A 20000-nucleotide genomic window follows, 5' to 3' on the forward strand; every position below is an offset into this window, starting at 1 on the left:
TAATCAGTAGCGCATCTCAGCCTCAGCTTAGGTTGTTTTATTGCATGTCAGCTCTTTCAGTTAACGTCATTCAATACCTAGAATAAACGCTGCATCAAGACAATTCCTCTTTATGTCTTTTTTAAAAGTAACCAATACTTTTTGCTTATAACTTACAACTATTTCAGAGCCAAACAACAGTGCACAAAGCTTTGTAATACTGCATTCGTTATCGCTGAAATGTTATAGTCTGCAGATACTTACTTACAACTTGGACTGGCAGACTCAGAACACGTTGCTCTCCTACAACAACAACAACATCACCAACACCAACACACTTGCAAGCCAAACCCAAAAATGGCCGAAAACGTTACAGATACGGCCACGCTCGAGGGCTCTTTCGATACTTTGAACTCTACCACAGGAACGGGAGAGAGTTGGCTATCGGCTTTCTCGTACCTTCAAGATCAAAGCTTTCTCATGCTTGAGCTGAGACTTGTACTCAGCGCCGTCGGCATCATCTATCTCGGCGCCCACGCTGCTCTTCGCCGACCTCCTTCTGCGGCACCTGCAAAGAAGAAGAAGGCAGGCGATGAAGATGAAGGCGAGGAGCGTTTCGCTCAGGGATTGGAGCCATCAGATGCCATCATTTTCCCGCTCATGGCTGGTGTTGTCCTCGTTGGTTTGTACTACCTGATCCAGTGGCTCCAGGACCCCGACATTCTCAACAAGATTCTAAGATGGTACATGTCTACCATGTCAATTGCTAGCTTGGTGTCTATCTATTCTCATGGGATCGAAGTGGTTACCAGCCTGGTGTTCCCAAGGTACTGGCGGGGCCGAGATGGTCGTCTGAGGACAGTGAACCAGAAGAACAGATCTGTCCAAGTCTGCGATGATGCAGGTAATCCGACAGCAGATGTTTCGACAACGGGCAACCCATTCCCTGGAATTTTTGCCTGCTTGGCGTTCTCGGAGACGATTCGTAAGTCAGGATGGGAGTTGCGTGGTCTTCTCACTCGACATTGGGCTGTCAGGCTCTTCATCCATGGCATGGGCAAAGAGCAAGGTAGAATCAAGTTTGCTCATGTGGTATCCTTGGTCATGGCGTTGGCTACGGCGCTCATCTACTCGTCCACTACATCGCCTTTGTTGGCCAACACACTCGGCTACGCCATGTGCTATGGCTCACTACTTCTGATCTCCCCAACAGACTTTTTGACTAGTACTCTGATTCTCGTCGGTCTATTCTTCTACGATATCATAATGGTCTTTTATACGTGAGTTGGCTGTTTGACTTCTCATAGTAGGCATGTTACTAACGGTTCCTAGCCCATACATGGTCACCGTCGCAACCAAATTGGATGTACCCATCAAACTCACTTTCCAGGCTGCGGAGCGCAAGAGTATCCTCGGTCTCGGCGACATCGTTATTCCAGGCATGGTTATGGCTTTAGCCCTTCGATTCGACCTCTGGCGCCATTACGAGGGCAAAATAAAGTACGAGAGCACCGACTTGAAACTCATCGAAAAGGACCCATCCTCAGGAGCTCTTGTCGCGAAAAGCGAGACTAAGCACAAGGAGGTTAAGGCCAAGTACGTCAACGTGAAGGGAAACTGGGGTGACAACTTCTGGACTCGCGGAGCTTTCTTCCTCTCTGCGTCTAAGCAGGTGCCCCAAGACCTTGCAGCTACACATTTCCGCAAGACCTACTTCTACGCTTCTGTCACTGGATATCTCCTTGGAATGTGCGTCACCTTGGCCATGCTTTTGGTATTCAAGCGCGGCCAGCCTGCACTCTTGTATCTTGTTCCTGGTGTTCTGGGTTCGCTGTGGTTGACGGGCTTGGCCCGTGGTGAAATCAAACAGATGTGGAAGTACACCGAGGACGGTAGTCTCGATATTATTGACGTGGTTGTTGACCTGGATGGCGATGGCAACGCTGTCAAGACAATCGGCAAACTCGAGGATGGTGTTGTCGATCTTACCAAGGACGACAAGAAAGAGAAAGATGACGAGAAGAAAAAGGATGAGAAGAAGGGCGATGGAAAGGAGCAGCATCGTGTCTTCATGCTCTCAGTTGATGCTGAAGAAGAGAGCAATTCGGAGTAGTTTGTTGGGAAAGATATTATGAGCAATGAGTTTTGAGCACAATGACAATGACAATCAATGAGCAAAAGAAGAGAAAAATAGACATGATTTCGGTGCAATAGAACAAAATACATTATTTCAACGCTGCATGCCAGCTAGGATAGATTTCACGTTCGAGTGGCAAGTAGGGTTTTGTTTGTCATTATCATTAACATTAATATTAAATCTGGACTGCTTCACAACTGGAAATATTAATCATTATCTCAAGTGTCACTGTATCCATATCCATATCCATATCCGCGTCTCCATCTGATTCTCATTCTTCGTAAGAAGACCAAAAAAGAGAGGAAGAAGAGTGAGAAAGTAAAATAATCTCTCCTCGAGTCTGTATTAGTTGGAAACATTGGCCACCACCAACGCTCCGTTAATCCCCTGCACCACGTAAAGGTTCAGACTCTCAGCAGGGGTCGGTCCATCCACCCAGTAGAGTTGTAGAGGGGAAAAGGGCTCTGCTCCGGTCTAGGTTTCATTTGGGTTGTGTGTTGTGCCCAACAGTCGGCGTTAAGATGGGCGAGTGAATAGTAAAAATCGAGATTGTTGCGCGTCAAGGGAGTACCTTTGGCGTTGGCTTGTCTACCAGTGTTGTTTTGTGTGTATTGACTTGTTGGATTGAACAACATGGCTGGTGATTTGGTGCAGGATGGCCCTTGGATTGGCAATATATCTCGCTTGGCTTGAGCCATGAGATAGAAGATGCTGTTGCTACGCCCAGAGTGGAAAACAACTCAGGCGTAAGCAGAATAGAACAAAGATTGAGTAAAGTAAAGGTAGAAGTTGAAGTCAAAGAATAATTGAAGTAAAGTCAAAGGTTAAAATGAATAGAAGTCCTTTTGGACATGGTAAGCTGTACAAGTTTAAACAGGCTTACAATGCGGTGGTTTTGTCAAGGAGAGTAAAAGAAGCAGGAGTCTCGTCCCAGACTCGACTGCAAAACTGGTCCTCTAAAGTAAATAAAAAGAAAGAACCTACTCTAAAAGCTCAAATTCTCCAAAGATGACTTCTTGTTGGCATCTTTATACTTGATCTTAATTCCTATAATTCCCGTTTACCCTCCGGCCCGTGTTTCGGTCGGGCCGTCCAAAAGACCCCACCTCCGACATCCCGGGTTTCGTCTTGTTCGGCTTCCGAGTCTCACTTTGTCTCATATTTTTTTCTTTCACTTACTCGGTGAGTTCACAAGCTTCGTGCCAACTCTCAGACATAACCCCAAACGATCTTTCCCCCCAGTCAATGTGACGCGGCTCATATATAATCAAGTAATAATTGTATCAACAATGAGTCAGACCCAGTCTTCACCCACAGTCATCCAATGGGTTATCGACACTCGTCCTCTATGGCCTTCAGCCCTCAAGACTAAGGATCTTACCACCAGTGTAAGTGTTTCATTCTCAGCCTCAATCTGATACTCATGTTTTTCCCTCAGGCTTCGCGTGCTCTTTCTCTTCTCACTACCGAGGAACAAGCCTCTGTTCTGAGATATTACCACGTTCGCGACGCCAAGCTTGCTCTCGCTTCTGCACTTCTTAAGCGCTATGTTATATCTCGTTTCTGCCAGGTCCCCTGGTTTGTAGCCAAGACTACTCGAGACGCCCGAACCAAACCCGTGTTTATCTCGCCAAGCGGCGATGAGCCACTCATCTTCAACATCTCGCACCAGGCTGGTCTCGCAGTTCTCCTAGCTGTCCATAATCCTCCCGAGGGACTTGCTGTAGGGGTGGATGTTGTTTGTCCATCAGAACGTAGGGATCGCGATCTACGTAACCTAGCAGACGAGGGGTGGCCTAGTTTCGTCGACATGCATGCCGATGTCTTTGGTCCTGGGGAAGTTGCAGCACTGAAGCACATGAAGCCCGGATCAGCCATATCCGAGCGGGATCGTGCATTGCGCTACTTCTACGCGCTTTGGTGTTTGAGGGAAGCCTACGTCAAGATGACAGGAGATGCCCTTCTGGCGAGTTGGCTAAAGGATCTCGAGATGCGAGACTTTGCTCCGCCTGAAGATATGCGAAAAATCCAGGAGGTTTGGCTTAAAGGGAAGAGGGTAGACGGCGTGGACCTGAAACTCATGCCGTTTTTAAGTGAATACATGATATCGACTGCCGTGAGGCATGGGCTCAATGGAGAGGCTATCGATTTGAAAGACTTCCAAACCCTCGACCTAGCGGAAGTATTAGATTTTGGGGAGAATGTCTCCGGCTCATAATCTTCACGGAGTGTAGCAATAATGATAAACAGTACATCAGCGATTGTAGTAAAAAAAATATTTGGTATTCCCACTGGTCATATTAAATACGTTGCATTCCTTAATGTTTAGAAGTTCTTGCCAAAGAACTCAACAACAGTCTTGTAACCTCGTTCGTACTCCTCCTTAACACGGGAGTCGCTAAGGTCGGCACGGGCAGCCATCCAACCATGGATCTGATCCTTGAAGGTCTCAACATGCTTAGCCACCTTGAGGTTGTCCTCAAACTTCTTGACCTCTTCTTCCGGCTCTTCCTTCGAGGCAAGCAGTATGGTAGGGACTGAGAGACCCTCAGCGTCAGATGCATCGACCATGGCAGGGTGAATTTGGGCAGCAATGGAGAAGGGGTTGGAGTCAGCCTTGACACTGAGAGCGACGACTTTGCCACCCCAGCAGTACTGTTCAGATTCATGTCAGCCATATGATCTCGCCTTGACAAAGCTACTTACACCAACGATGCCGAACTTCTCAATGGAAGAATCCTGCTCCTTGACAGCCTTGACGTAGTCGGGAACCTGACCAGCAATCTTGGGAGGAGGGTAGGTCTCAAAGAACTCGCCAAGCTGCTTCTTCTTATCATCGTTGTCTGGTGGGTAACTGAAGGTTTGGTATTAGCATGGTTCCACAAGCGTTGTAGTTAATCGTTGCTCTCACATCTCAATAGGGCATGGGCTGCCCTTGAACCAGTCAGGGATAAAGACCTTGTACTTCTGATGAGCGTCGCTGAAAGCGAGGATATCAGCTCCCTGGAGAGTTTGCTCAAAGTAACCAAAGATGTCGTAGATGACGACAATGGCCTTTTTCGCGTCGACAGGACCTGTGACATCTGACCGCGTTAGTGGTGCTTCTTGTGATAAAAGTTGGCCTCGTACAAGTCTTGTAGCCTCCAATATCCTTATAGGTCCCCTTGGCCTCGTAACCCTTGGTGACAACAGGTGGGATGTTACAGCAGGCCTCGCTGTGGCCGTGGGACGCGGGCATAGTCGACATGATGGGTAATTTGGTATTGATCGCGGAGTTGCTGATGAGCTATGTATGTGTTAGCAATATCTCTGTTCAAATGGGAAGAAATCATGAGAAATCTGCATCAATTGCAAGGGAGTATCATGCTACAACCTACATGCTCAATTCTGGAAAAGTGCAGAAGCAAAATCACCGATTGTTTTGCAGACGCGGTTGATGGAATTAAATGGAGGAGGGCGGGAGCTCTCGAGACTGCGGGGAGGAGGGGCAGGAGCTTGAGATGGGTAAAGAACCAATGATGTCACGATTCATCAATAAAGTAACCGTGACTGCCGTGTTCAGGCTCTCAGCAAAGAGACTGATTATAGCTACCTACTAGGAGGTAGGTACCTAGGTAGGTATTTGTAAATCAATTAATCAATCAATCAGGTTAGTAGCTTAGTACTCAGCCTATGTATGTCATTGAGATGATGTCTTTTTTTCATATCATGGGTCCTGACGCTACACCAAGACTCGATCATTCATTTACAGTCAGTCCTGTACTCGTCATGTCTTGTCTCGTCTAGCCGCCGCCAGTCTACAGCTCCAGTTAGCCCGGTGGGGATGGTCCAAAGCTCAGATAAACAAACTAACGAACAAATCATTGACCAGGGTATATCGATATTTGGATACCGATGATTTATTTCCTTTGTTCTATCCTGAGAGGTCATTGAAAGCTCATCGCTTCATATGGCCAGCCGTAAACGCTATCCTATTGTGACCTCAAATATCGAGACCAGTCCGAAACTCCGTTTCGCAACCCTAGCTTTGTACGCAAGAGCCAAAACTCCTTCCTTATGCCTTGTGTTATTGTTTAGTCAACCCCTATGCATTGACCAAAACCATTGCTTTTGTCGCTCTGCCCCGGACAGCCTACGTTGGACTGCATCATGCTCGGATATCCATCTGCCGTCTGTCTATATCCCTTGGCCCTGTCCATCTTGGCCTTAACCAGGACCGTTGCTGTTTTCCAGTCCTTCTATATGATATCTGTTACCTTCACCTTACTGGGGAGTTTGGGCTGAGCCCTCCCATTCGTCGCACAACCACCTGCATCTTTTCAATAAGCTCCGGGATCCTGTATGGCTTTACCATCACATCGTCACAACCAGCTTGTTTGGCTTCCATAACTTGCTCGGGCCGGGCGTTGGCTGTGACTGCGATGATTGGCACCCGACCGCCTGATGCACAAAATATCTCTCCCTCTGCTTCTAATTCACGAATTATTCGTGTGCCCGTCAAGCCGTCCTGAACAGGCATCTCAATGTCCATCAACACAAGATTAATGGCAATCGGTAGCGAATGTGTATTGCTCCTCCCTGAACGACCAGCGGTCCCATTGACGTCAAGTCCTGGAACAGTATTCTGGCGCCTTCTCAGTTTCTCGAGAGCTTCAACTCCATGATTCGCGACATCGACCATAAAGCCCCGATCTGTCAATCCCCGTCTTGTGATCTGCTGATTGATGAGATTGTCTTCGACAACAAGGATCCCATCCAGTCGAACGTTTCCTCCCGGATTCTGGTGTTTCTGTAGGCGAATGTCGCGGCAGTTTTGCTTGCCATCGGTCGAGTCGGCATCACTGCCACCAGCGATTAGCCTGGCCGCAGCGGCAGCAGCCAGTGCTTCGTTCCTGGAGGCTTCGCTCGGAACATACGCCTCAATGTAAAACGCAAACGTCGAACCCACGCCAGGTTGACTCAAAACGCCAATCGCTCCGTTCTGAAGCTCCGTCAATCGGCGCGAGATGAATAACCCAAGGCCGGAGCCTCCATATTTAGTATGCGTCTTGGCACTGGCTTGGACAAATTTGTTGAATAGACTGCCCATCTCTTCCGCCGTTAACCCTTGACCGGTGTCCTTGACCTCAAACAACAGATACACAGCCTTATTCCGTTCTTTGAGTGCTGGTTGGTCGTATTCTTCTGACACGTCGCAGAATCGTGGAATGAATTGAACAGCTGTCATGTCTTCTCCTGGCGGTGTCAATGATCCTTTAACACCGAGGGTGACGTTACGCGTGGTACCAGATTTGGTAAACTTCAAGGCATTCGTAAGAAGATTGATGAGGACCTGCTGAACCCTGCTTGGGTCAAGATCGAGATAGTCGTAAGCGAGATCCCTGTACGACTTGTCGACATATGAAGTCAGCTCAATATCGACGCGGCGAGCCTCCACCTCGAACATCTTAAGCGCCCCATTGACAATTTGGATCGGGTCTACTGTGCAAGGAGTAACGGCCAGTAATTTTGAGTCGAGTTTGGACATGGTAAGGATATCATCCACAATGCGTTTCTGGTGTTGAGCGCACGTCACAATGGTCTCTGCATTCTCAATGCTGTCTTCCAGAAGCTTTCTTTCTTCGACCGATCGTTCCCCTATCCTTCTTCCTTCACCACTGGTGCCGTTCCGTGTTGGAGTAAGAGGAGCAGAGTTGTCACTGATGTCCTGCACTCTCGCAAGGGAGGCGATAATGGCGTCAGTGCAGTGAAGGATAGCGCTCAGCGGATTCCGCATCTCGTGCGAGGTCATGTCAATAAAGTTCTCCTGCTGTCGCTTGGATTCGATAGCCTCCTCCTTGCGGAGTTTCTCTTGTTCCAGTTGCCATTTCTGTACGGAAACATCGCTCAAGCAGCCTGTGAAAGACTGGATCACTCCGTCTGAACTCTTGACTGGCATGAAAGTAGCAAGAACCCATCTGGGGGCGATGGACGAGTTGCCATGGCCATCTTCGCTGACCCAGCCATTGCGGAGGCGGAATTCTGCCGTTTCAGTACGTCCGGATTCTACCAATTTGTCGAGGCTTTCCTGGAGAATATGAAGGTCCTCCTCGACAACACATTCTGGCCAAGGGCGCACGTCGACTTTGGTGAGGTCCACTTTCTCCAAAGCCGTCAATTCCCAGAAAAGGTTGTTTGCACTAAGGAGTCTTCCGTCCATGCTGACATCGTACATTCCAACCGTAGCAAATTCGGCAAGCCGCTTGAGGTTCTCTGCTTCTTGTGCTCGTCTTACGGCTTCCTCGGCAGTGTCCTTTTGCACTGTCACATCAGTCAGGCAAGTGAGGATTCGAATGACGCTACCGTCTGGTGCTCGTTCGGCTTTGGTAGAAGCCAAAATATGGCGCGAGACTCCTTCATCCATTATAGGTAAAGGTCCGGCAGAGGATCTGAAACTTGGCGGTTCTGTCGTGTTCTCGGTCCGTGCTATACGGTACTCAAAAGTGACTGTGTCGAGTTCTTGGACATCTTTGTATGCTTGCATAACTTTTTCCTTGTCCTCTTCGAGGACTGATTCGAGCAATGCGCCCTGTGCGATCGGGCCTTTGGGATACCCAGTAATGCGATGCCAAGCATCATTGGCAAACGTGATGTCACCCTGGTTATCTACAAAACACATTCCTACAGGGATAAACTCTGCCACCGCAGTGAACGTTTTCATTGATCTCTCGGCTTGTTTGGTCTGGTATTCCAGCCGCTGTGTGAGCATGGCATTGTCATAGGCAGCCTGCTCAGTAATGTTGCGCCGCCGGCGTGCCTCTTCTTCTAGAAGCACTGCTGAAGCTAAAGAACTCGTGAGCTTTTGGTTTAGTAGTAAAATGAATTGTCGATAGTCATTATCGTATGGGCGTCGAGGATTCAAGCCCAGGAACAGAACACCCATTACATGCTCTTCTTTTGTAGGTCGAACGGGTAAGACAACGGCTGATTGGCAAGGGTCACCGAAGCCGCGCCATTCCAATCCGTGTAGCAAATCCTTCGGCAATGTGCCATCTTTAGTCTGTAAAAGTATTGGTTGGCGCTCATCCAATGACCGTCGTAAGATAGATGCCATGCCATCATCTGCATCTTTGAGCTTGAGAACCGAAGGTGCCATAGCATGCCCGGGTGGTACACCGAGAGACCCCTCAAGGCGGCAAGTCTTCGAACAGTCGTACTTGGATGATGTAGAGCCGACGTTGCTCTCCTCTACCGAGTATATGAAGGCTAATGGGACGTCGTATGCTGGGTTCCATCGTTCCAACTCTTCAATCGTCCTGGACCAGTAGGACTTGGCATCTTTTGTAGATACTAGAGCTTCGCCAAGATCGAGAAGCATCTTCATCCTTCGTTCCCACAGTCGTTTCGAAGTCATCTCGAGTAGCGAATGTTGAATACCGAGACAGTGCTTTTCGTACATAATGGGAACCATAGAAGACTTGGCATATGTCTCTTCAAGAGCCCCGTCTGTTTGAGGTATAAAGAATTTAGACTCGTCTTCGGCGTTAGTATAGTTTTTCGTGGGTGAGGCTGTCATCTCATCAAGCCGATTCTTCAACTGAGGCCAAGCTTCGGTGGCAGGCCGACCCAGAAGTCCAGGATGTCGCGCGCCACAATATCTGGAGAATGCTTCATTGTAGATGGTGATATATTCGGGCCCCCAGTAAAGTGCCACGGGTCGCGAATCAGAAACAAGCTGGTTGAATGTGTATTGCAGCTGAGCCGGCCAGTCTGCCATAGGGCCTAGTGATGTTGACTCCCAATCCACACTTTGCACCACATCAAGAAACGGCTCTGCCTCGGAGTCGGAAACAGGCACCATGAGTCCTGGATTTGATTCGTCGCGATAGACCATGGGTGTCTTGCTCTCCGATTTTCTTCGGGATGGCAATCGGGCATTGTCCAATGGTGATTTTTGAGGATATTTTCTCGTTTCCTCGCCTTGTTTTCCTTCTATTCGAACTTTGCGCGGAGGCTCTGACGAGGGAGGAGTTTCATTACCACTCATGACCACCCATTGACCCAGCACAATGCTTCGCGTCCAAAAGACGCCGAGATATGGCAAGGAGTGTTGCGTATTTGTCGTTGCAGGGCCTGCAGCATTGTTTTCGGAGGCCAGCGCAGGTGGTGGGCTTGTGACCCAATTCCAGAATGGAGAATGAGAAGCATCTTGAGGAATGCAAGAAATTGACTGGTCGAGAGTATGCAAATTTTGCAGCGCAGGGTTTCGATATAGTATCTTGGCGGAGGAATCATGTGTGCAAGACGCTTGCTCGGGCAAGGCAACGACAAATGTAGGTCGAGGGTCAGAGGCGACGAGGTCTACAAGACCGAGATTGTGAAGAGCTGAAGGCGGCATTGGACAGGTCAATTATGCCGAGGCCCTGTTAATGATGGGCAAAAAGCTGTGAGTTGTTTGAGCCGTTTTGAGATTGGGGTCAAGATGGAGAGCGAGGCGAAAGATTGATCGTCTGTTGCGTCGTCATTTCAGTCGTCACAAACTAGAGGGGACTCGTAAATATGTTGAATTGAGTCGAGTCGGGTCGAGACGAGACTATGAGGTGTGATGATCAGGGCTGTCGAAATCACACGCGATCGGTGACGTGTAAGTGGAACAGTTCAGCCCAAGGATGAAAGTGAAGCCATCGTGTATCGATAATAATGTGACTGAACTAACTTGGTAAAAGATGGTGTTTTGTTCACCTTGTAATCGGTGGGTTAGGCCAACTTCTTGTTTGTTGTATCTGAATCGCTGCTAACATTAAAGGCCTGTAGCCTGTAGTAGAGAATGTGCCAGGGCTAGGATCGGGGAGTGTGATCCATGAATGTGCGTAAGTGGAGTTCCTCATGCCTGAATTGAAGCTGTCAGTGGGCGAATGAGTAATGAATGACAAGATTTAGTGGCTTTTCCACCAAGAGAGGGACAGCCATCGGCTCCACTGTACAGCACTTGCTTCAGTGTCAGTGGTGAATTATGGAACCTAGGTAGGTTCCTGCTGATATGACATAATTTTCTACCTATGGAAAAAGCCGCTCTATGCGCGTCATATACATGTTCCTTTGTTGCCGTTGCATGCCAGATGGATTCCATATCAAATTCTAAGAGTATTGCACCGCCGACAGAAAACCTTTAGTGATAAGATATCAATCATCATAGAAGCGTCACCTGAGATACATAATAAATCCCTTACAGACTAGACTAGTCACGCTAAGACAGCAAGAGCATGGAACTTGTACTAGAAATCGATTACTTGGAGCCAGGGGTTGGGGGTTGGGGAGAAGTGACTAGCTAACATTTGCTCCGGCGACCCAGGACTATAGTAACTATAGTACGGAAACCATTTATTGAAAGAGGAAGGAGGAGGACAACACATCCCTCGATATGTTGGCTGTTGATGTTGGGGTGATGTTCTTATCCCAAGGTAGGTGGTGGGTGTACTGACTACTAAGGTACCATGTTCAGCCTACTAAGATAAGTTTCAAAGCGAAGCCATGACTCGGAAGAAAAGTTTCGAAAAGTGAGCGAATTTTGACAATAACGAATAGTTCCCACAGGTCATATGTCACATTTCAAACGTACGAAAGGAACGCAGTCATGTATGCGAAAGTATGTTTTTATCTAATTAATAAACACCTCTATCACGTTTCAACCCCAAGCCTCCATCAAACATGTCGACTCTTGGAAATCATGAGCCGTCTCACCTAATTACACTACCAAGGTAGCCATAGAATGCGCCTCGCTAATTACAATACTTGATTCGCTGCGGGCTGCGGGAGAGAAGCACTAGTTTTTTGCCTACTAACTGCCTTTCAGTTACTTTCCAACGAATAACAGCATGAAGCTTATGCAGGCTACAAGATGCTCGGCAAAGCTTAGCCTTGATTGCAACGGCGCGTCAGGGTATCAGAAAAATTGGCCGCTGTAAGGCTAAGAGACGAAATCAGTGGGCCACTTTATGCTCTTTAGACTGTAGCTCTTAGACTACTTATTTTTGTAACCTAAGACTTAGGAGGTCATTTTTTCTGCTACCCACTAGCGGCGCTACAAAAGCAAAAGGTACCTAGGTAGGTAGTTTGACAGCCAGCGAGCGTTGGCCGTTGCTGGTTTTCGGTTACTTCAAAGCACGAATAACTGAAGGCTATAGGGGGAGAAGATTGGGGGAAGGAAAAAGAGAAAAGAGACGATTCGCTATTCAACTGACACCTTTTACATGCTAATTGAATGTTCTGGTAAGTCGCGCCGACAGATCTCGGGCAGGATGTACCCCTGGCATGCAAGTTGGCAGGTGGGTCACAATAAAATAGTGACACCAAAGCCAGTTTACCACACTGAGAGAGCGATTACTGACAGAATTGTCGATCATCTCAGCGCAACTGTCACACGGGAGAATTCTGTCAACCTGCTTTAGTGTCACTATTTTATTGTAACCCACCTGGTTGGGTAGCAGGTAAGAGGTACCTAGAGTACCTAGAGTATCTAGTTCAGTCTAATGGAAACTAACGATTGGGTTCACTAGCTCACGGGCGCCAACTGTCGATGGACAGATGTCATGCTATGAACGTCACTTTCTCTAGTGTTTCTGCCTTTTTGAGTTTGGTTGCTGTTCGGAGGCTTGCGCATCTCCCGCACTGTCGGTAAGTAGCACTGCAACAGGCTGACTAAAATTTAACTACAGCTTGCCGTATCTGTAGGCGCGTCGTGTTGGTGGAGGTTACCATTGCATAAGCCATCCATTTGGCGGATTTAATTTAATTCGAAATGATAGGTACATTTTGTAGGTACCACTCTGACCTACTGTGTGGTAGGTGGCTTGCTCGACCCAGGAGCCTGGTTCTTGGGTCATGACTTCCTAGTGTGAATGGTCCAGATGCATAGATTCGACCCAACATCTGGCCCTGTGTGACTTCTGTTTCTTACACACTTCATCACTTCTCCATAAGCATTAGGACTTTGTATGACATCGTTTCTTGTTCACCATCTTTAACCGAGTATCTCAACCGTGATCACAGACTGGGAAAGAGTTTTTCAATCACTCACTTGTTCAAACACGGCTCCTTCGCTCACAACTTTCAATAATGTGCGTTTGCTTCACCTCGCCCAGAGGGCGCACGCCGCTCTTCAGTCTCCAATCTCATGAATATCCCTTGATTGCAGGGCAGACATAGTATCACTGTCCCGTCCACCGGCGTTACCATTCTATTATCACTTCTGTGTCTGTTGAACAACCTTGGTGCGGGGAGTGCGCAGTTATCTTCTTTCATAAACACAAATATGCTGTATGGGCTCATTGGCAAGATGTCCCTACTGCACGACACCCCGACATCATTAATGAACTGGTGCAGCATGCCGAATGCGATTTTGAAGCACTCCTTGAGGAGATGAAAGCTACTCGAGAATCCCGTCTTTCCATTGAGCACCTACAAAACCCCAGTGCTTTTGACGATAAGAACATAGAGTACGCGGTGCCTTACCATGACGAAACATACCAAAGATTGGGAACTCATCTCATTCCCCACAGTATACCCAACATGTCTCTTTTTAAATTCATAACTTTCGATGGCGTTGAGGCGTACCAGCCATGTTCCTGGAACCTCAATTCGCTCAGCGAGTCTCTGTGTCCCATCGAAACTGGCGACCCCGTTTTCAGCGAAGCCCGCAATTGGTCGTGCACCGAACAAGCCCGCCGAAACTTGCCCAAAGAAGCGAGATGGATCCTTGCCACTATTTACAACTTCGCATGTGTCATGTTGGGTCATGATCGTGGCGAGGATTCACATTGGGACATGAGACCTTGGCTCGCACACCTGTACAATGTTGCCGACAGGCTTTTCTTAAAGTACGATATCTCTGCCACAGCACCAGATCCAGATTGGTTTTCGCGGCCTCTGGGACCACCCGAGTGCCCAGAACCACTCCTTACTCAAGGAACCGTTGTGCCGTTGGCAGATTGATTTTGTTCAGGCGACACTTTCAGTGGGATGTCTATAGCTTTCTTGTGCCATGGCTGGGATATTTAACATGCAAGAGATACAGATAGCGATCAAAAAACACAAGCAGAGCATTTCCTCTTCAACACTCACAAAGATCCTCCTATTTTTAAATGAAGACAAAACCTTGTTCGGTCTAGAAACTGTGAAGCATACACGCAAGCTCATTGTTCAGATGAGAGCCTCTCAATTTAGCCAGACATCATTTTTGCAAATGATTTACTGTGCAGCAATCAGGCTCATGTAGATCCCCCAAGCAACACCGGCCAGAGCGCCCACAAGGTTACGTCCCTCAACAGTTTTGATAGCAGCAAAGTTGACGATGCTCACAGCGGGCCAGAGCTTCCAGCCAGCATAGATAAGAGGAGCAAAGTCGGCCTTGGCAGCCTCCCAAACAGCAGTCCAGTTGACTCGGCTAAAGTCAATGGTACGCGGGGAAGTCCAGTAAGTAACGGCCTTGGGAAGACTAGTAATAACGGGAACGTCCTTGATGGCAAATCGAAGGGCATGAACATAAGTACTAAAGAGAAGCGTGTTCGCAGCAGCGCCAATGGTCTGGTCGAGGGTGAACTTGATGAGGGTGTTACGGACTGAGAGCTTGGGCTGAGTCTTTTTGGCGCCTTTCTGATTCTTAGGTTTAGAGGTTTCCTTAGGGTGTGCTGGAAACGTTGATTCAAGAAAATCTTGCCTAGTGAAATGTCAGTGGGATTCTCAGACAATCAAGTAAGATAGAGGCATACCAGTAGAAGTTGGGCGGTGTGCAGATAACGTTGAATAATAGGAACTGGAAGACGGGAACCCAATCTATAACGACATCTGTCTATGAGAAAAACAAGTTAGTATCCAAACAGAGTAAGAAAATGATACGACGGATGAGTATGTCAACTTACCCCAGCTCTATAGGCGGTAATGACTTGAGCCAAGACATTGGCGATGCCACCCAGAGCAGCACTCTGGATAGTGGCCATGATCACAGGAGGATACTGGAGACTCATGTTTACTTGGGTTGGGTGCTATTCGGCAGTCTATACGTCAAGGTTGGAAGAGGAAATGTTTAGAGGAGAAAAAGAGAGACGTGTTGAGTTGAGTTAATGCCACTATGAGATCGGCGCTAAGATAGGCGAGCCAGGATTTCTGATGACACCCTGGTACTGAACACATAAGTCGGAAGTTGTAACTTGTCAGTGGATTATTGTCGCATCATACATGTATTAATACCTATGTAACTATAGAAAACGATACTTGACGTGCTATCGTAGCAGTGAGACATTTCTTGAGTGAAACATCCAAATGAACGGGAAGTGACGTGTAGTAGATTTCTAGAAATCTTGAGTCAGAATCATAGCCTGCTTATGCGTCCTTACAATTGGTCACTGTAAATTGCACTCCCAATATATTCTCGTAGATAGCCATGCAACGTATCCGTCGAAAGATTAAGGCGATAAACAATTCTATTATACCATCGAGCGAATCATATAACGTTTCCTCGATGCTTCATCATTCAACCCAGATAGTTATCGTATATCCTCAGTCATCCCTCATTACCGTCCTCATTCCTTTGTTAACTCAACTTTTGTATCCATCAGACACCACCAGGTCTTGTAAACTCCTTTGTGAATGAATATGTTTGATAGTAGCTGCCTTGCAAGTCCAAATTGCCGCTCACGCTCTAGTGAGAATCCACATAAAGAAGAGCTGCACAAAGTAGGAGTACATGAAGAGAAACTTGGTGCGTTGGCTGCGCTTGGCCCGAGAGTCCGTCTGCATAGGTCCGCCACTAACGCCAGCTGTAGTCTCGGGGAGAAGGACGTACTTGAGCGATCGCATCTGAAGGGATGGTCAGAACGAATATTTGTCTAAGACTGGGGAACGTACCAAAAAGAGCGAGTTTGCCAGGTAGGTGTAGAAAAAGATTAGCCAGCCGACCCAACCACCAGTACCCTTGCCACCGTTAAGTATCTCGGCAACAACAACAGTGACAATGATTCCGACAAACTTGTATCCCGAGTAGGCGATCAGATCAAGAAGCTGCGATTGGCTAGAGATGCTCAGGAGATAACATCCAAGCTTGAGGAAGAAGATCTCGACGATAACGACGATAAGACTGATCGTGGCTGTCTTTCCGAGAAGTTCTGGTTGGAACTGGTGGTTGAGACCGGCGATCAAAGTCGAGAGAAGGATATATGTTACCAAAGCCATAACTATCTCGTGGTCAGTTTTCAGTTGGAGATACCACCACTTTGCGCTACACACCTGGGATGTACATATCGGGGCTGTTGATGTCGTCTCGTGGAGGTAGGTACCAGCCATCCTGTCCGTTTTGTCCGACGGCCTGCTTTCGCGACCAAGGCTTGTGCCTCCAGGGGAAAAGGACGAGGAAGAGCTTGTTGACGACATACGAGTTTGAGACGTTGAAGTAGTGTTTCAGAGCGGAAACGTTGACATATCGACCTATCTGTTCAAGTCAGTATCATAGCACCGGCAAGTAAATGCTTTCTCAAGGCTCACGTTCTGTTCCACATACTCCTGCCCATGCCTAAACGCTGTCTGGCCGAATTGCGCCGCCACCTGCGCTGTGGGATCGTTCATAAAGTTGCCATATGCGCCAAACACATTGCCGCTGGTGCCTCCCTGCTGCTGATATGGGTTTCCCCCGGCATTAGCAGCGTAGCCCTGCTGCGACTGCGCGGAACCTGGAGGAGGAGGCGGCGATCTTAGTTGAGGGACGGTCGAGACATGCTGGGGAACTGGGTGGTGAAGGGGGGGCGACTGCGCGTAGGCCGCTCGTTGCATGGCGGGTGAAGAGGAGTTACTAATTGTTTGAGAAGTTGTCGATGCCCTTTCGGTGCGGCGCTGGAGTCGTCAAGTTAGGTGGGTTGAATTAAATTGGTGATGACGAGATGAAGCTGATGTTGTGTTTGGTTTGGACCAGCAGTTCTGAACTGGGAAATGTGTTCGATTCCCTCTGATTGGGCGCTAGTATCATTGAGAGCTCCAGCCTACCTTTAATGGAGCCTGGAGCTTAGGTAGACGTCAGCCCCTGTTCAGTTTCTCCAAGAAACACGTGATTGTTCTTTCGAATGTACCTAGTGGGGCATGCATTATAAGTGCATAGGTAGATTGAATATATTTAAATCAATTATAGATATTGTTTATTCATGCTATTGCTTATCCATGTAATCATTGTATGGCTCAACAATTTCATAACCATGCACCTTGAAAAATAAACTTCATTGAGGTACCTACCGGTCTAGGTATTGACCGTTAGGTACCTTAGTAGGTAGGGTTGAATCTTGGGGAACGCCCAGGCCCATGCCTACTACGGCGTGTCCGGCCGGGTCCAGTCCCTGCCCGTCCCTCATTTTGATATGCAGCGGTTTTATCTTATCTGGGTTACTGCTGTATACCTGTCGGTACTGTAGCCACATCTACCATATACCTTAGTAGGTACCTACCTAGTTAATCTTTTGCCTCCCCCATTGATTTGCACTTGTATTCTCCCATCAACATCAACATTCTCGACTTCGGTATTTCAGATTCAAGAAAAGCAAAACACACAAAATGTTGGACTCATTCGAGATATTGACCACTTCGGGCGTCGTCGTCTGGTCGCGCACATACACCCCCATAAACCCTTCCATCATCAACAACTTCATCGCCGATACCTTTATTGAAGAGAAGAGTGGCGCCATTGCTCTCAGCGACTCGAGGTCTGCATCTACTAACCCCCCTTATAAGAGCGACCAGCACACTCTCAAGTGGACTCTCGTCAAGGAATTGGGCATTATCTTCGTCGTGAGTACTTTAGCTTTACTTGTCATGATGGCTCCTTTCCCCTCGATCCTCGGCGCTGACGTCCCCACTTCCGCCATTAGGCCGTCTATCGATCCCTCCTACATCTCTCATGGGTGGACAAGCTCGTCGACAATATCAAGACCATTTTCGTCAAGCTCTACGGTGAGCAATTAACGAAGCCACACACTACCCTCGTCGAATGCCATGCCTTTGATGAATACTTCGATGTGCAAATCGAGGAGCTCGACCAAACTAGTACCAAGGTCCCCTCAACCACCATCACAGCCGGCGCAATCCCATTGGAAGAGGAAATCATTCCAACCAACACTGGCGACGAACCTCCCGTTGCGCCAGGTCTAACATATCGAGGGCGACATCTCAATGGACCTCAGGATGCCCTGTCAGCCGATGAGTCCACCCCCGCCATGACACCGAATGGATCGCGACCCGGCACACCAAGCAACCACCTCCTCTCCGCAAAGGGTGGCCCCATCGCAAAGATCTCGCGACGTGCGCGCAAGGCAAAGAACCAAACATCTGCTCCCGCCTCTTCCGGCGATGAGGCGCCCCGAAAGAAGAAGATAACCGCCAAGAAGGGCCGCAAGTGGGACGCCGATGGCTTCGCAGATGAGGACGATGATGTGCAGCTTGACTACTCCACAAAGGCGCAAGCCACCAGTGATTCGGAAGCTGAAGGAAGATCAACCGCCCTGGACGAGATCGACTCAAACACGTGGGGCTCCACGTCAAAGGGCAAGTTCGTGCTGAAGGACTTGGGTGATGAGGTTCACGAGATCTTGGCCTCCGAAGCAGAGAAGGCAGCAGAGGCAAAGTCGCAATCTAAGTCTGGCCTTCTGGGTACCGGTGTTAGTGCCATCAGTGGTCTTTTCCGTAATGTTGTCGGAGGCAAGACTTTGACCAAGGAGGATCTCGACAAGGCTATGAAGGGTATGGAGGAGCACTTGCTGCAGAAGAACGTGGCCCGAGAGGCTGCTGTTCGACTGTGCGAAGGTGTAGAGAAGGAGTTGATTGGTGTCAAGACTGGCAGTTTTGAGAGTACGTTCCAACCGGACCCTTTACCACGAGCCCAATACTAACATGAGTAATAGGTATCAACGCCAGGATCCAGGCCGCTATGGAAGCCTCACTAACAAAGATGCTCACCCCCACATCATCTCTCGATCTTCTCCGCGAGATTGATGCCATCACCTCTCCTTCGGTAACATCTCTTCGCAGGCCCCGTCCTTATGTTATGTCCATCGTCGGTGTAAACGGTGTGGGCAAGTCGACCAACCTTTCCAAAATCTGCTTCTTCCTTCTTCAGAACAAGTACAAGGTTCTCATCGCCGCCGGCGACACTTTCCGTTCCGGCGCCGTTGAACAACTTGCTGTTCACGTCCGCAACCTCAAGGAGCTGACGGCCCGAGAGGGTGGTCGCGTTGAACTTTATCAAAAGGGTTACGGCAAGGATGCTGCCACTGTTGCCAAAGATGCTGTGAGCCATGCTGCGCAAGAGGGTTATGATGTTGTCCTTATCGACACAGCCGGCAGACGGCACAATGACCAGCGTCTCATGTCTTCTCTCGAGAAGTTTGCCAAGTTTGCTCAGCCTGACAAGATTCTCATGGTTGGCGAAGTAAGTGGCTCTTTTCTCACAATGTTTGCTGCTCACCTGCTAATAAATTAACTAGGCTCTCGTTGGTACCGACTCAGTCGCCCAAGCTCGTAACTTCAACGCTGCCTTTGGCGCCGTCCGCACACTAGACGGCTTCATCATCTCCAAGTGTGACACTGTCGGCGACATGGTTGGCACTCTTGTCAGTCTCGTTCACGCAACCAATGTTCCCGTCCTATTTGTTGGCGTGGGTCAACACTATTCAGATCTGCGTAACTTCTCTGTGAAATGGGCTGTAGAGAAGTTATTAAGCAGTAATTAGAATAGACACTATATAATTTGGACAGCAGAGTCATCACAAAGTTTATTACTTAGTTATACCTGGATATAAATAATAAAGCAAGACAAAAAAATCTTGCCATTTTGATTTGAACCACTCTGTGTACATTGAGTGACCAATTGTTGATT

General features: G+C 48.2%; 7 protein-coding genes across 7 annotated transcripts; 4 read left to right on the forward strand and 3 right to left on the reverse strand.

Moving 5' to 3' along the window:
- Window positions 1–336: 336 nt before the first annotated feature.
- Window positions 337–2092, forward strand: FPOAC1_004910 (uncharacterized protein; the record flags this gene model as incomplete). The annotated part of the gene is made up of 2 exons (XM_044849447.1): window positions 337–1259; window positions 1312–2092. 2 exons carry the CDS (start codon window positions 337–339, stop codon window positions 2090–2092), a joined length of 1704 nt encoding a protein of 567 aa, XP_044708157.1.
- Window positions 2093–3405: 1313 nt separating this feature from the next.
- FPOAC1_004911 (uncharacterized protein) lies at window positions 3406–4334 on the forward strand (the record flags this gene model as incomplete). The annotated part of the gene is made up of 2 exons (XM_044849448.1): window positions 3406–3504; window positions 3555–4334. 2 exons carry the CDS (start codon window positions 3406–3408, stop codon window positions 4332–4334), a joined length of 879 nt encoding a protein of 292 aa, XP_044708158.1.
- A 107-nt stretch (window positions 4335–4441) lies between these two features.
- On the reverse strand, window positions 4442–10493 carry FPOAC1_004912 (uncharacterized protein; the record flags this gene model as incomplete). Its single annotated transcript, XM_044849449.1, has 5 exons — window positions 4442–4771; window positions 4823–4970; window positions 5028–5199; window positions 5246–5402; window positions 6384–10493. 5 exons carry the CDS (start codon window positions 10491–10493, stop codon window positions 4442–4444), a joined length of 4917 nt encoding a protein of 1638 aa, XP_044708159.1.
- Window positions 10494–13663: 3170 nt separating this feature from the next.
- On the forward strand, window positions 13664–14086 carry FPOAC1_004913 (uncharacterized protein; the record flags this gene model as incomplete). Its single annotated transcript, XM_044849450.1, has 1 exon — window positions 13664–14086. The coding sequence occupies one exon, from the start codon at window positions 13664–13666 to the stop codon at window positions 14084–14086; it is 423 nt and encodes a 140-aa protein (XP_044708160.1).
- Window positions 14087–14341: 255 nt separating this feature from the next.
- Window positions 14342–15117, reverse strand: FPOAC1_004914 (uncharacterized protein; the record flags this gene model as incomplete). The annotated part of the gene is made up of 3 exons (XM_044849451.1): window positions 14342–14810; window positions 14863–14942; window positions 15013–15117. 3 exons carry the CDS (start codon window positions 15115–15117, stop codon window positions 14342–14344), a joined length of 654 nt encoding a protein of 217 aa, XP_044708161.1.
- Window positions 15118–15784: 667 nt separating this feature from the next.
- On the reverse strand, window positions 15785–16915 carry FPOAC1_004915 (uncharacterized protein; the record flags this gene model as incomplete). The annotated part of the gene is made up of 4 exons (XM_044849452.1): window positions 15785–15949; window positions 15998–16323; window positions 16376–16577; window positions 16631–16915. The coding sequence occupies 4 exons, from the start codon at window positions 16913–16915 to the stop codon at window positions 15785–15787; spliced, it is 978 nt and encodes a 325-aa protein (XP_044708162.1).
- A 768-nt stretch (window positions 16916–17683) lies between these two features.
- On the forward strand, window positions 17684–19854 carry FPOAC1_004916 (uncharacterized protein; the record flags this gene model as incomplete). Its single annotated transcript, XM_044849453.1, has 4 exons — window positions 17684–17917; window positions 17998–18973; window positions 19027–19553; window positions 19609–19854. 4 exons carry the CDS (start codon window positions 17684–17686, stop codon window positions 19852–19854), a joined length of 1983 nt encoding a protein of 660 aa, XP_044708163.1.
- Between the last annotated feature and the right edge of the window lie 146 nt (window positions 19855–20000).

Source organism: Fusarium poae, chromosome 2 (assembly GCF_019609905.1).
Source record: "Fusarium poae strain DAOMC 252244 chromosome 2, whole genome shotgun sequence".
NCBI classification, from domain to species: domain Eukaryota; kingdom Fungi; phylum Ascomycota; class Sordariomycetes; order Hypocreales; family Nectriaceae; genus Fusarium; species Fusarium poae.